The 13,827-nt window shown below is 39.2% G+C and overlaps 1 protein-coding gene and 1 long non-coding RNA gene across 3 annotated transcripts in view; one reads left to right on the forward strand and one right to left on the reverse strand.

The window, feature by feature from the left end:
* Positions 1-13,827, forward strand: part of LOC141582279 (uncharacterized) — a 267,838-nt gene that overhangs the window by 28,396 nt on the left and 225,615 nt on the right. The window lies entirely within an intron of this gene.
* On the reverse strand, positions 1,078-9,956 carry LOC141582157 (tripartite motif-containing protein 43-like). The gene is made up of 7 exons (XM_074389725.1): positions 9,852-9,956; positions 7,468-7,882; positions 6,784-6,879; positions 4,439-4,669; positions 3,421-3,443; positions 2,792-2,889; positions 1,078-1,681 (listed from the first exon to the last, which is right to left on the reverse strand). Exons 2-7 carry the CDS (start codon positions 7,876-7,878, stop codon positions 1,188-1,190), a joined length of 1,353 nt encoding a protein of 450 aa, XP_074245826.1. The 5' UTR covers positions 7,879-7,882; positions 9,852-9,956; the 3' UTR covers positions 1,078-1,187.

Genomic DNA, 13,827 nt, shown 5'->3' on the forward strand with positions numbered 1-13,827 from the left:
TATAGCTGATGTTTTACTCTAGCATAATAACACTTCTCCTGACTCTGTGGGAATCTTCACTGTGGAACGGTAACTACCATGCTGTGAGCAAGCCCAAGTGGCTACATGAAGAGGCCCTTTGAATATATTCGAGGTAACAGCCCCAACTGAGGAACCCCAGACATCAGTCAGGATCATCTGCTAGACTGGGAGTGGAACATCTGTTGCCATTATTTAATTGGTGATCATGAAAATGACCATGTGGTAGGTAGACAGACTCAATTGACTCACTAGAATCTGGGTTTTTATCAGAACTGGGTTTTGCTTGTTTTGTCTTGTTTTCTTTTTTCCTGACACTAATGTGTTCCCACTGTAACATAAGGTGATGATGATGTCTCAGGTCTAGGTTATCAGTGAGAATTCACAATCTGTGTGAATTTTAAGTATAAACACATTTTAAAGCAGACAGTCTGCTCCTCTGTCTATTTTCCCCTGGGTGATGCTGTTTGCTTTTTTAAACAGCTACAGAAGTCAATGTGGGTTAAACCTTTTGGGTTCTAGCTCAGGCATTGCTGGCAAGTTCTCAGAGAAGCAATGCTCCTCAGGCTGCACCATTTAGCCCATGTCTGCAGATGGCTGTTCTATCTAGGTTTTTGTAAGTTCACTCTGATGTTCACACAGTGATAAAAAACACTTAATAATGCATTTCTCAGAATGTGTTTTTGTCACCATAGGACACATGCCTGTTAAATCCTCATTTTTGCCCAAAGATTCAGTGACAATTTAGGTTTAAAATAAATGTTCCCCCTAAAGTGATGAGGTGCAGACTTTATTGTATCAATAGGAGGGAGCTCCCACACTTGCAAATGCATTGTACAAAATCCTGTCTGTCCATGATGTGCAAATTATGTTCCTGCCTGAGATCATTCAGCTGGAATCACACACCCACGTATTTCCAGAATTCCATCCAATAAATTCACAAAGCAGTTGAAAATCACAATATACACTTTAGGTAATGGGCCATTAGAGATTATTTTAATTGTAGAAAAGCATACAAAACTATTTTGCATTTTACATATTTTTTATTTAACTGTAATAAAGTGACACTAAAACAGAATAAAAGCCCGAACAGTATGGTTCCTTTGCTTGAACAGTGAAGGACTCCCTTGTACATGCAGTTCCCAAACAGTCAGCTTTCTTTATCTTAATCATCTGTGGCCAGTGTAAAAGAAAGGCCTGACAGGGAAATTTAAGGAGCCAGCCGGGTAACGCCATATGAGGGAATTCTTGGCTACATTCAAAAAACTCAGATTTCCACTTTCAAAATCCAGAAACACACCAACCCGGCCCAGAGGTTTCTCTACATAGTGAGCAAGCATTGGAGAGCTGGTCAAGAGACGGAAATGATGATTCACCTTCACACATAAAAGAAGAAATATGTCCACAGATGTAATCATGGTGCCATTATTCCTTATCTGGGAGTCCTTACAGACACCCAGAGCCCAGTCCCAAGAGTCGTCCACATCCAGCTCCCAATAGTGTTTCCCAGAGGAGAAGCCCTGGGCTCCCCATGCAGCAAAATAGTCAGGTCTGTCAGAATTCACAGATCCACCTTCCCGTTCAGGTCTAAACATCCAACTTCTCACATCCTCAAACAGGCTGATATTGTGATTGCTTACTTCATAATTGAAGGAAATTTCCACTGTAGAAAAAAGAGAATGTTCCAGTGAAAAGCAGCTTATACATTCTTAGGTTCAGATAAGAAAGAGACTCTCACTAGAAACCACAGGTCAAGATTAAAAGGCAACTTTTGTCTGGAAAAATGTTGGAATCAGAGGGTGTTAGGATACCTGCATAAGTACATGGCTAAACTACAAGGACCACAATTTCTATAAACTCAAAAATATAAGGGGAGGATTGTCATGCCTAAGTCTAGTCAGCTACTTCTTATAACAACGGAAAAACTGGAAGCTCTTGCACTGCATCCAAGTCCATGGCAATAAAATATATGTGCATTTCCTCTTCCCTGTCAGGGACGAGCAGGAGGCTGGGGACAGGAGACGAGGTGGGGAGCCATTCTTACACCTAAATAAATTATCACTTTGCCAGAAATATGATCTGCCACTTAAGTAAGCAAATTCATACTTAAAGAGAAAATCTGAATCCATCTTCTGGAAAGTGCAGATTCCTTGCAGGAATTATTTGACTTTCATGCTGGATTTCAGCACAGACTTCTTTTACCTGCCTGATTGATCATGATCTGTCCTGGAGTTCTATCTAAGGGCTCATCAACCACCAAATCACTTTCCTATTGTTTGCAGATTCTCAGATTTGCATTGCTATTTAAGTTACTCATAGGGGGTGTTTTGGTTGATTAAAATGCACATGATTAAAATTACAAATGCTATGAAACTTACAAATGCACCTGAAATTTACTTAAAAAAAAAAAAAACACTGTCACCAAATCACAATCATTAACAGCACTTAATTTGAAGTTGAAATGTCCTGAATTAACTCAGTTCTGTATACCTCATGTAATACTTGTATACATGAAATTTTGTCAGAGAATGTTTCTAAGTCCTAAGGAGCCATTCTGCATGTTTTATGTTTTTCTAAGTAATATGTTATATGGCTGATTCTTATTACATTTTACCAGCTTTTAGTCTGTCTGATGATAGTGAAACTATAAATATAAAGACTTATTCACAAACTAGTTTCTTCCAGATGAAATATCATTACACTAGGAAAACTGCCCATAGAAACCATACTTGAAGACATTACATATTGATCCCAGCAAGACGGCGACACTCACCTCGGAAGCGGTTGAGCCTGTGCACCAGTCCAGTGATGGGCCCTGCAGTTAACTCTGGATTCACAGGCTGGGGCATGTGCAGCAGCACGGACTCGCTCCTGCAAGGAAGCAGGTGCAGTTGGTTAACCTTTCTGGTGTCTGTGTTTAAGAAATAGATTCCAACAGGAAATCCTTCATTCAAACGCACTTCTGATATTGTCATGTAACTCCACAATCCTAGGATGGGTTTATGGCTCTCTTAGGGAATCTTTCTAAGGATTCACTCCATTTCTAACCTACTACCACTGAAAGATAATTGCCTCTCTCTCTATCTGCCACCAAATAGTTTGTTTCTAATTATGATTCTGAATCTTAAAATTAGGCAACTATATTCTAGTAACTTCTGCATTGAACTCTTCAAAACATTACCCCCTGAGTCACTTGGGAAAGTAAGAAAAGATTAAAATCTGATACAGGGCATAAGAAAACATATTCAACATAACACACGAACACCTGAGTACACACACATACACACACAATCACACTGACACATTATGTTAACAAATTATGTTTTCACTTTGTTGAAAACAGCTTGATGTTTTTCATAGCACACCTTGTGCTTCGGCCTGCAATGATGACCAAAAACATACCTTGCCATGATGTCTCCCAAATCCTGTAAAGAGAGAGAGAAAAAAGATACTTCTTTAGAAAGTTGTTATTCTGGCTGGGTGTAGTGGCTCATATCTGTATTTCCAACGCTTTGGGAGGCCAAGGTGAATGGATCACCTGAGGACAGGAGATCCTGACTAGCCTGGCCAACATGGCAAAACCTCATCTCTGATAAAAATAAAAAAAAAAATTAACTGGGTGTCATGGTGCATGCCTGTAGTCCCAGCTACTGGGGAGGGTGTGGCAGGAGAATTGCTTGAACACAGGAGGTAGAAGTTGCAGTGAGTTGAGATTAGGCCACTGCACTCAGACTGGGTGACAGAACAACACTCTGTCTCAAAAGAAGGAAGCAAATGAACACACAAGTTGTTAGATTCTACCTGTCTAGTCTTTAGGTTTTGAAAACTTTCGAAGTACTACATACTATCACTGCAGGTCTTTTAAAATGTATTCTCATTTCTCACATTAATACCAGTAAGACCAATTGACAGAATCTGTTTCTGATAAATTCAGGACCCTGGATCTGAGTGAGAGAGAAAGGTTGAGTAGTGACTGTGCATTGCTGCAGCTGTCTACAATGTGGTCTTTTTCAGGGCTAGTTCCTGAGGGGTAATGTGGCTCAAGTCAAGGGCATTTCAAACCTAGGACTGCCCGAAAAAAGGAAGAAGGAAATGTTAGTTTCTTCATAATTTCTATGTATCATCCAACATAGACAAAAATATTATTTTCACATGAATGTTTTCTCTTCCAGAGTTTTAATGAAATGAACTGGAGAAGAAAGCTTGAGGTGGAAAATGTTCTGTGGAAATCTATCTGCACAGCTCCATAAAGCTTTGTTTCTATGATTAGGTTAGGAGTTGTAGTTTATCTCTATAACTAGGTGGGAATGTCTATCACCATCAATGCAGGAGATGAAGTATGTCTTTGGTACCCAATGAAAAGCAAAGATGTAAATGTCAGCTAATATGAAGTGTCTCAAGGGACATCCTCAGTTCTTACCTGGAGCAGCTCCACATCTGGTTTATGACACATTTCCATTAGTTCCCGATACATTTCTTTCAAGTGCTGCTTCTTTTGATGCATGTTGATGCAACTTCTCTGGAGTTGTGAAAATATCTCTTGGTGTTCCTTGCACAGTCTCTCTAAATGTTGTTTTTCTTCCTCATGGATAACTGGATGCAGCTTCATATACTCAACCCTGATCATCTGTGCACGAAGAAGTGCATAGGCCTGGAGAGACATGGATTTTGTAGGTTACATACCCAGGTCGACTTCCACCTCACAGAACCCACTAATTCATCCTGACCTTTCCTTCATTTAATTTTCATTCTTTACAAACACTAGGATAAGTTAAAAAGATCTTCCTTAGGGGAGACCAGGATGGTTGAAAGGAAGCTTCTCTGGAGTGCAGCTCCCACTGAGTGAGACACAGAACCAGAGCGATATCCACAGTCCACCCATCTGACAAAGGGCTAATACCCAGAATCTACAAAGAACTAAAACAGATTTACAGGAAAAAAACCAACAAACCCATCCAACAGTGGGCAAAGGATATGAACAGATACATTTCAAAAGGAGATATATGTGAGGCCAAGAAACATGAAAAATGCTCATCATCACTGGGCATTAGAGAAATGCAAACCAAAACCACATTGAGATACCACCTCACATCAGTTAGAATGGCGATCATTAAAAAATCAGGAGACAACAGATGCTGGAGAGGATGTGGAGAAATAGGAATGCTTTTACACTGTTGATGGGAGTGTAAATTAGTTCAACCATTGTGGAAGACAGTGTGGCAATTCCTCAAGGATCTAGAAATAGAAATTCCACTTGACCCAGCAATCTCATTACTCGGTGTATACCTAAAGGACTAGAAATCATTCTATTATAAAGACACATGCACACATGTGTTCATTGCAGCCCTGTGTACAATAGCAAAGACCTGAAACCAACCCAAATGCCCATTGATGATAGAATGGACAAAGAAAATGTAGCACATATACACCATGGAATACTATGCAGCTATAAGAAATGATGAGTTTGTGTCCTTTGTTGGGACATGGATGAACCTGGAAACCATCATTCTCAAAAAACTGACACAAGAACAGAAAATCAAACACCACATGTTCTCACTCATAGGTGGATGTTGAACAATGAGAACATGTGGACACAGAGATGGGAGCATCACACACTGAGGTCCATTGTGGGTGCTGAGGGGAATAGTGGGAGGGAAGGTAGGAGGGATAACGTGGGGAGAAATGTCAGTTATAGGTGATGGGGGGATGGGGGCAACAAACCACCTTGCCATGAATGTACCTATGCAACAATCTTCCATGACCTGCACATGTACCCCAGAAACTAAAAAAAGACCTTCCTTCAAAATGTTTATAATTCATCAATTCTTGAACACCTGCATAAAAGCCCTTTAGATTTAAATGTTTAAATATATGTCCTCTCAAATCTGAAATACCACTAGAAAACAAGTAAAATTTATCATTGATTGTTAAATCATCATCAACAATATATATATTTGTTACTCAATTAGTCTGTAGTCTCAAATCTTTGTCCTTCACAGCCTAAACAGTCATTCTTAGTAAATGTTGTCAGTATATTATAATCAGGGTCAGAAGCCATCACACAAAAAAGATCTCAATAAACATTGTAGCCCCCATCTCTGAAACTGACCACCTCTGCTCTGTCTCCTCCCTTCTTCTGTCTAAAGCTACAGTCTCACCTCACCATTCTAAGAACATGAATCCCCATTCCATTGTGTTTCTCCTCCCAATATTGACAAACTGTTCTCTCACTCCCCTCGTCATTTTCGTTTCTTCTCCTCAGCTTTTCATCATGTTACATTTTCTCCTACTCAAACAGGCATCATGGTCTGGGTCCTTTGCTATCAGATTTCACTAGCACAGGCATAGTTCTTAAATTACTGTTTCCACCCACTTTTTTCCCTAGGAGCAACATCATATTTACTGCTAAATGCCTTTATTTCTCATTTACATATTATTTAATCAGTATTACATAATTCATCTCATACAGAAATCTCTGCCTGAAATACTGATTAATTTTAAGCACACACTGGCCTCTCAGAATTTACATATATATATATATATATATTTATATATGTAAATATACATATATATATTTACTTATCTGAAAAACATTTCCAGAACACCTGAACAATTGTTATGTTGAACAGTCAGGTTGTTTTCCAGGCTATAAATAAACATATGACAAAATCTGGCATATAAGAATTTCAACTCAAGTTGCTAATATAAATGTTCCCGGCATGCCTGTCTCAAACATGTCCTGAAGACACATGATCTCATACTTACACTCCAGAGGATGCTTGTTTCTACCTCCTCACTTAGATTTCTCTGATTTTCTTGAATTTTTTCCCATATAATCCTCATTTGCTTTAAGAGCTTCTCCTGCAAAAGAATTATGAGGGTGAGCAACAGAAAATCAAATACCATAGATTCCATACTCTGAGTGAGATACGCAGGCAAGGGTTAAAATGTATGAACAGACTAGAGAGAGGAAAATAAACCAAGTTTTTTCACTGCTCATCCTCAGTATTTTCAAATCTGAGGTTTCAGATGTATAACAGTTTAGGGAACTGGTGAGTGAAGATTTCTTGTAACCTAGGTAATGATCAGTGAAACACCCTTCCACTATGCTGGCCGCCTGCTTTTGTCATTTGTCCAGTAAGATTAAATACATTTCCAAAATGTATTTTCTTTGTTCTTGTAGTTTTGGTAGCTTTTCGATGCCTTTAGTGTTATACTGTAGAGTCAAAGTAATAGTGACGTTCACTTAATCACCCTCTTTTTGGGTGCAGGCTTTGTGAAGGCAGGTATAGTTGCATATTGAATTCAAAATTTCATCATTGGTACCTCCAAAAGCACCTGGCACTCAGTAAAGGATGGAGTGATCACCACAATGGTTCTCATCTCCCTTCTCATCTCTTTAACTCCTCCACCCTCCAGCCTGCAGGTGATCCCAGCACTGTGTCTTACCCGGTGTTCTTCAGCTGCCCCTTCAATGGGACAGTGTTTGTGAGCCCCGTGCTCCTGAGAGTTAGAGCACAGCGAGCAGAGCAGACTCTTGTCCGTGGCACAGAACATCTTCTTTGTTTCCCTATGGGTCCCACATACTTGTGTCTCAGAGCTCAGGAATTGCCAGACACTGGCTTTCCTGGCAATCATCACTAAATTCTTCAGAAAAATGTTAGTTTTGAAATCCTTTTGATGTGATGGCTCCCTGCACGTAGGGCAGTTGGCAGGACTTTGGGCTTCTTCCCAGGAAAGGCAGAGGCAGGGTCTACAGAAGCTGTGCCCACAGCCTATGGTGACAGGGTCTACCAGGTAGTTCAGGCAGATGACACAGGTGAGTTCCTTCTGGAAGGCCTGTGGGAAGTCTGAGTCCATTTTCCTGGGGGAAGAAAACCACAAGAATTTAATCTTCTGCCCTGGAGAGACAAAGATCCAAGCAAAGTCTCAATCAGGTTGTGATCAAATAACATCTTGTTTTTTTTTCTAGAGAAGAATTGGCTTTCATTTGCAATGACAGAGATAGGACAAATAGAAAACTGAGGCACTAAGAGCCATCAACCTCTGCAGAAAAATGTGATTGTTCTCCAGTCAACGCACAACCAGCTTTCCAAACCCAACTCTTTTGCACAGAAGAATGTCAGTTTTTTGAGGTGTTAGTGTCCACCAAGTTGCTTGGGCTTCTAGGATTTAATCAAGCTATCAACTCATGGGGTAGTTACACTCTAAATTGCCAGGGACTGGTTTGGAGAAGGGATGCTAACTAAGCTCTTCTACTCTCATCGTTTGATTTAACTGTAACAAGGATCCCTCAGAGTTGTCCAGAGGGCCCCTGCTTGAAAATAAAGCAGAGGTCATTCTATGTCCAAAATCAGGCAAAGCTAGCCTTTACACTCCAAGGCAAAACAAACCAAGGTAAAGGCACTTCTCCAAGATAGAACAAACAATCATCATTTTTTAGGCTGCTGTGTTCATTCAATCAACAAAAACTTTGTGGCATGTTTACTATTCCTGGACTGTCTGTTAGTTTGGGGATATATTGATAAAATATAGAAGGGTTAACAGAGGATAGAAATGTTTTCTAAGCCCTTTGGAAGCATTGTCATTACTCTTTCACACAGTCAGAAAAATACTCAGTATCATGCAATAATAAAAGGCACTAGACAGTAAGGTGGTGTTTTAAATGGAAGGGTGGGGGGAAGAAAACGTAGGCCAGGCAAGGTAGCTCAAACTTGTAATCCTAGCATTTTGGGAGACCAAGTCAGGCAGATTTTTTGAGCTCAGGAGTTCTAGACTGGGCGACATGATGGCAAAGTGTCTAGATCAGCCTGTCTCTAAAAACACACACACACAGCCGGGCCTGGTGGTTTATGCCTGTAATCCAAGCACTTTGGAGGCCAAGGCAGGTGGATCACTTGAGGTCGGGAGTTCAAGACCAGCCTGACCAACATGGTGAAACCCCATCTTTAAACACACACACACACACACACACACACACACACACACACACACTATATAGATTATATATGTAAAGCCCAACATGGTGGTCCATGCCTGTAGTCCCATCTACTTTGGGGGATGAGGCTGAAGAATTGCTTGAGGTATTAAGTAGAGCCAGTAGTGAGGATTATTTCCACCACTGCACTCTAGGCTGTGTGTCCCTGTCTAAAACAAAGAAAGAGACAAAGAAAGGAAAAATCTAAAATCCTGGTTTCTACACAGTATAAATACAGAAACTCTCTATTTCTGATATTTCTGCATAGTTGCCCGTGAGACTTTCTTACATGGATAGCCATTTCTGGCTTTCTTCCACAGAGGAACTGAGGTTTCTGAAGAGACTTTTACCGTGTTTTAGAAAAAAATGTTTGCCCAAATCATTCAAAGCACTCTACCTATGTACAGGCATACATTGCAACATAGGCACATTTTCCCTAGTAGAGTAGAATATAACACATTTTTACACATAGATTACAACACTCCTAACCCATTTACAGAGTCTTCAGAGATTAAAGAATTACTAGATATTTGGAAACTACTGCAAAATGATTATAATCTATAAAACAACTAAAAAATACGTTAAGTAAAAAATTAATCATAGCATTAATTTGAGGATCATGCAGCAAGACAGATGACAAAAATGTTTAATTTGTAAATAGGTTAAATGGAGCTTGTAAACCTATGGGTTATGTTTAAAATAATTTAAAAAAAGAAATGGAGCTGTTTTTAAAACTCAGAAAATGACATCATTTCATCTAAAAAAAAAATCTAAGTTTGCAGATAAAGTCCCCAAATTTTGTTTGTTTTGGTTTGTAACCTAATAGCAGCTCCTACTCTGGAAAGTGTACACTTACCTCAGAAATAGATCTACGTTCTCACCAAAGCTTGCTGTCCAAAAAGATGAAGTCAGCTCAGGGATCAGGGTCTCACGGCGCAGTGGCGGTAGCTTTTGGAAGTCTCCAAGGCCAGCTGCAAAGCCACTCTGTGGGTGCTGGAGAAGCATGAGCTTGGCTCCTGCGGTGTCCTTTTATACGTCTCTGAAGACCACACCCCTTTCCTCTAATTGGATTTCAGAGGGCGTAGGTGGGTGTTAACACAGTTGATTAAGTTTCTTCAAAACAAAAGGTTTTTTTGTTTGTTTGTTTGTTTGTTTTCTTAATGACGTTTCGCTGTGTCGCCCAGGCTGGAGTGCCGCGAAGCTATCGCAGTTCACTGAAACCTCCGCCTCTGAAGTTCAAGCAATTCTCCTGCCTCAGCCTCCCAAGTAGCTGGGATTACAGGTGCCCGCTGCCGGGCCTGGCTAACTTTTTTTTTTTGCATTTTTAGTAGGAGGGGGTTTCACTATGTTGGCTAGATTTATCTGGAATTCCTGACCTCAAGTGATCTGCCTGCCTTGGACTACAAAAGTGCTGGAATTGCAGCCTGAGCCACAGCCCCCAGCAATTCACTTTTATGGTAATGTAAGAATTTAATCTAAGGCTACTCCTGGCCTCCCCACTCCAGAAGGAATATTTCTCCTTCTCCTTGTGCTGCAGATGAAGCCTTCCAAGGGCCTCTCAGCAGCCGTGGGACATACGATTCCCTCCTATATTACCTGGCACTGCTCAACCCAGCTCAAGGGGTATAGGGAGAAAGTCTAGAAAGCTCTAGCCAGGTGCAGTGGCAGGCACCTGTAGTCCCAGCTACTATGGAGGCTGAGGAGGAAGAATCGCTTGTGCCTGGGAGGTGGAGGTCGCAGGGAGCCGAGATCATGCCACTGCAATGATATAGTGAGATTCTGTCTCCAAAACACATAAATCAATAAATAAATATAAAAAAATTGATGATTAGGAATACAATATACTAAGATATTTATGACAAAATATAAAGTAAGCAGAAATCATATAAAATTGTAAATAGAATTTGGTTACTTTAACAAATATAGAAAAAATTAAAGGGATTTAATCAATTAGTATAATAATTGTGTTATCTTTAGGGAAATATTGGGAGAATTGTTTCCTTATTGTTTATAATTCTTTCCAATTTTTTTTGTGGGTAAGAAGTCAATAATGAGAATAACACTTTCAGTAGATTTCAAACACGGTGTATTCCATGAAGCTGATTTTCTAACTTGAAAAGAAAAATGATGATGTCCCTCCTTGACAAAATGCCTCATCATTAGAAACATGGTTTGTTTAGGACACATAGCTTTTTCTTCCTTATTTCTATATTTGTTTCATTTTCTCCAAATAATAGTAAAGATCTAGTTTGTGTCTCTATTTGATGTTTACAATTCCTGAAACAACTGAGCAGTGCATTGCACATAATAATTTCTCACTAAGTAAATTAAGCTGAATGTTGAATTTCCATCCAAACCTTTGAAACCAAAGGAAGAACTGTGTCTTCATCCTTCTTTTCTTGTATTATTTCTTTCCCCTGTAACAAAGGATACAGCGTGTTAACACAAGATACAGAGAAAGAGAATGTGTGTGTGTGTGTGTTTATATGTGTACATGCTTTACATATGGTAACCACATCAATTTTTGTATTTGTAGCAATGCCTTGTAATTTTGATTCAGAAGCCCATAGCATTTTATTAAAATTATGTTTCATTTGATTGTCTCATCTGTTTATGGGAGCTGCTAACAGGGATTCTGTGTTTCATTTACCATATACTATTACAAAATGTGAGTTTTGTGCTCAATCAATCTTCCTACCTCAGGCTCCAAAATCACTAGGACTAGTCACGTGCCACAATGCTCAGCTAATATTTGTACTTTTATTTGTCGAGATAGGGTGTCCCTATGTTGCCCAGGATTGTCTCCAACTGCTGACCTCAAGCAGTCCTCCCACCTCAGCCTCCCAAATTTATGAGATTAAAAGCATGAGCCACTGCTCTGGAGCTTATTTATTTATGTCAGAGTTTGTTCTTCTCTTCCTGGTCTATTGCATGAACTATCTTAGCTCCTACTGTAAAATATTCTTCTGCCGTGGTCATGTGAAACATTACAAAATTGTTTCTGATGATTCTTCATGTTTTATGTCACATATTCTAACATGATAGTGTGACTTTTTAAAAAAGAACAAAAAATAAAATTTTGGCTAATCACAAACAAGACTTTAATGATCACTGTTGTGCTATAACTTATTATAATGCATTAAAAAATCAGGACTTATTTATAATGTGCCTTGAGACAGATACTTCAGTCACTTGATTTCTCAGACCTCAATTTTCTTCTCTGTGAAATACTAATACAAACTGTGTGTAATTTATTTTGAAGAATTTGGAAAATTGTAACTAAATACTCTTATCAAGAATGATTGCTGTTTTCTATATTGTTGTTACTGTTGTAGCACTGAACCACTTACCACTTTTAAGTTTTTGCTCAAAGTGAAAATATAATTAATTAATACGTATTTCATAGACGATGATTTTTTTTTTTTTTTTGAGACAGTCTCTCTCTATAGGTCAGGCTGGAGTTCAGTGGCATAATCAGCTCACTGCAACCTCTGCCTGCCTGGTTCAAGCAATTCTCCCTCTTCCTGAGTAGCTGGGTCTACAGGCATGCGCCACCATGCCTGGCTAACTTTTTGTATTTTCAGTAGTCGGGGTTTCATCTTGCTTTCCAGGCTAGTCTCGCACCCCTGACCTTGTGATCAGCCCACCTCTGGCTCCCAAGCGGCTGGGATTACAGGCTTGTACTACCTTCCCTGGCCAGACTAGTCTTTAGAGATGATTGAATGTGGAAGTTCAGTTGAGAAGTGACTTGTTCAAATTGTTAAATTAGAAATATTCAATGTTAAAATGGTAGCATGCTCTTGTGTTTCTCTTCTGTAACAGTTAGGCAACTAATAAAGACCATACTGTTTTATCAACAGGCATGTCATCCATGCTCCAAGCAGCCACAGCAAGTATTCAAGGGAGTCATTTTCAGGAATTTCTGATGCTCTGTTTGATATTGAAACCAAAGTGGATCTTTGCAAAACTAAGGGAGAAGTGAAGAGAAAGACTGCTGTTGCAGCCTTCACAGTGCAGGCAGCTGCAGAGGCTTTGAAAGAAGCAGCCTGAGAGGGTTCTTTAGAGAATCCATATAGATTTTTGTGGTATATCATTCAGAAAGGCTTATGATGGGTATATTGGTGAAGTTTAAAGGAGTATATTAGAAATAAAGCTAGACATTATATACAGTCATGTGAGTGTTCATATATTTATCTGTGTATATATTGTTCTTTTATTTCCTTGTTATGGACTAAAAATAAAAAAATAATAATTAGGCAAAAAAATAATAATTATTCTGAAATGGAAGAATCAAACTCAGTAAAACATCCAAGGGGAATGGGTAAATATGGTAAAACCCTCATCTGGCATTATCAGGGAATCAAGTCTAATCTGCTCATGTCACTTCACACATAGGAAAGCATCAGTGTGTCCTAGAGCGCACTGGGGAACATGCACAACTGCTCCAAGGCGGAGGCCTCACGCCCTGCCTGGCCCCCCAGGGCTCAGAGGATCACTAGCTCAGCACATGGTTGAGAAACTAATTAAATTACACTTTTAGTAAATGTAATCACTCTATAGCATAAGAAATAATTTTTTATTAAAAGTATTTTATATAAAACACTATCATATAACACACAAGGTAGAGAAAAATAGTAATGAAGTGAACATTTGTGAACCTACTAGCTATATTAAGAAAATAATATTTTCAATATCTTTGGGTCCCCTATGTATTCACGACAGTCGTGCTTTTTCACTTTCTTGAATTGTTATGTTTATTTCCTGTTATTCTTTATGATTTTATCATACATAGCTATATTATTTACATATTTTATGTTTGTGTTTTATGTAGT

The sequence above is a fragment of the Saimiri boliviensis genome, chromosome 19 (genome assembly GCF_048565385.1).
Source record: "Saimiri boliviensis isolate mSaiBol1 chromosome 19, mSaiBol1.pri, whole genome shotgun sequence".
In the NCBI taxonomy this organism is placed as follows: domain Eukaryota; kingdom Metazoa; phylum Chordata; class Mammalia; order Primates; family Cebidae; genus Saimiri; species Saimiri boliviensis.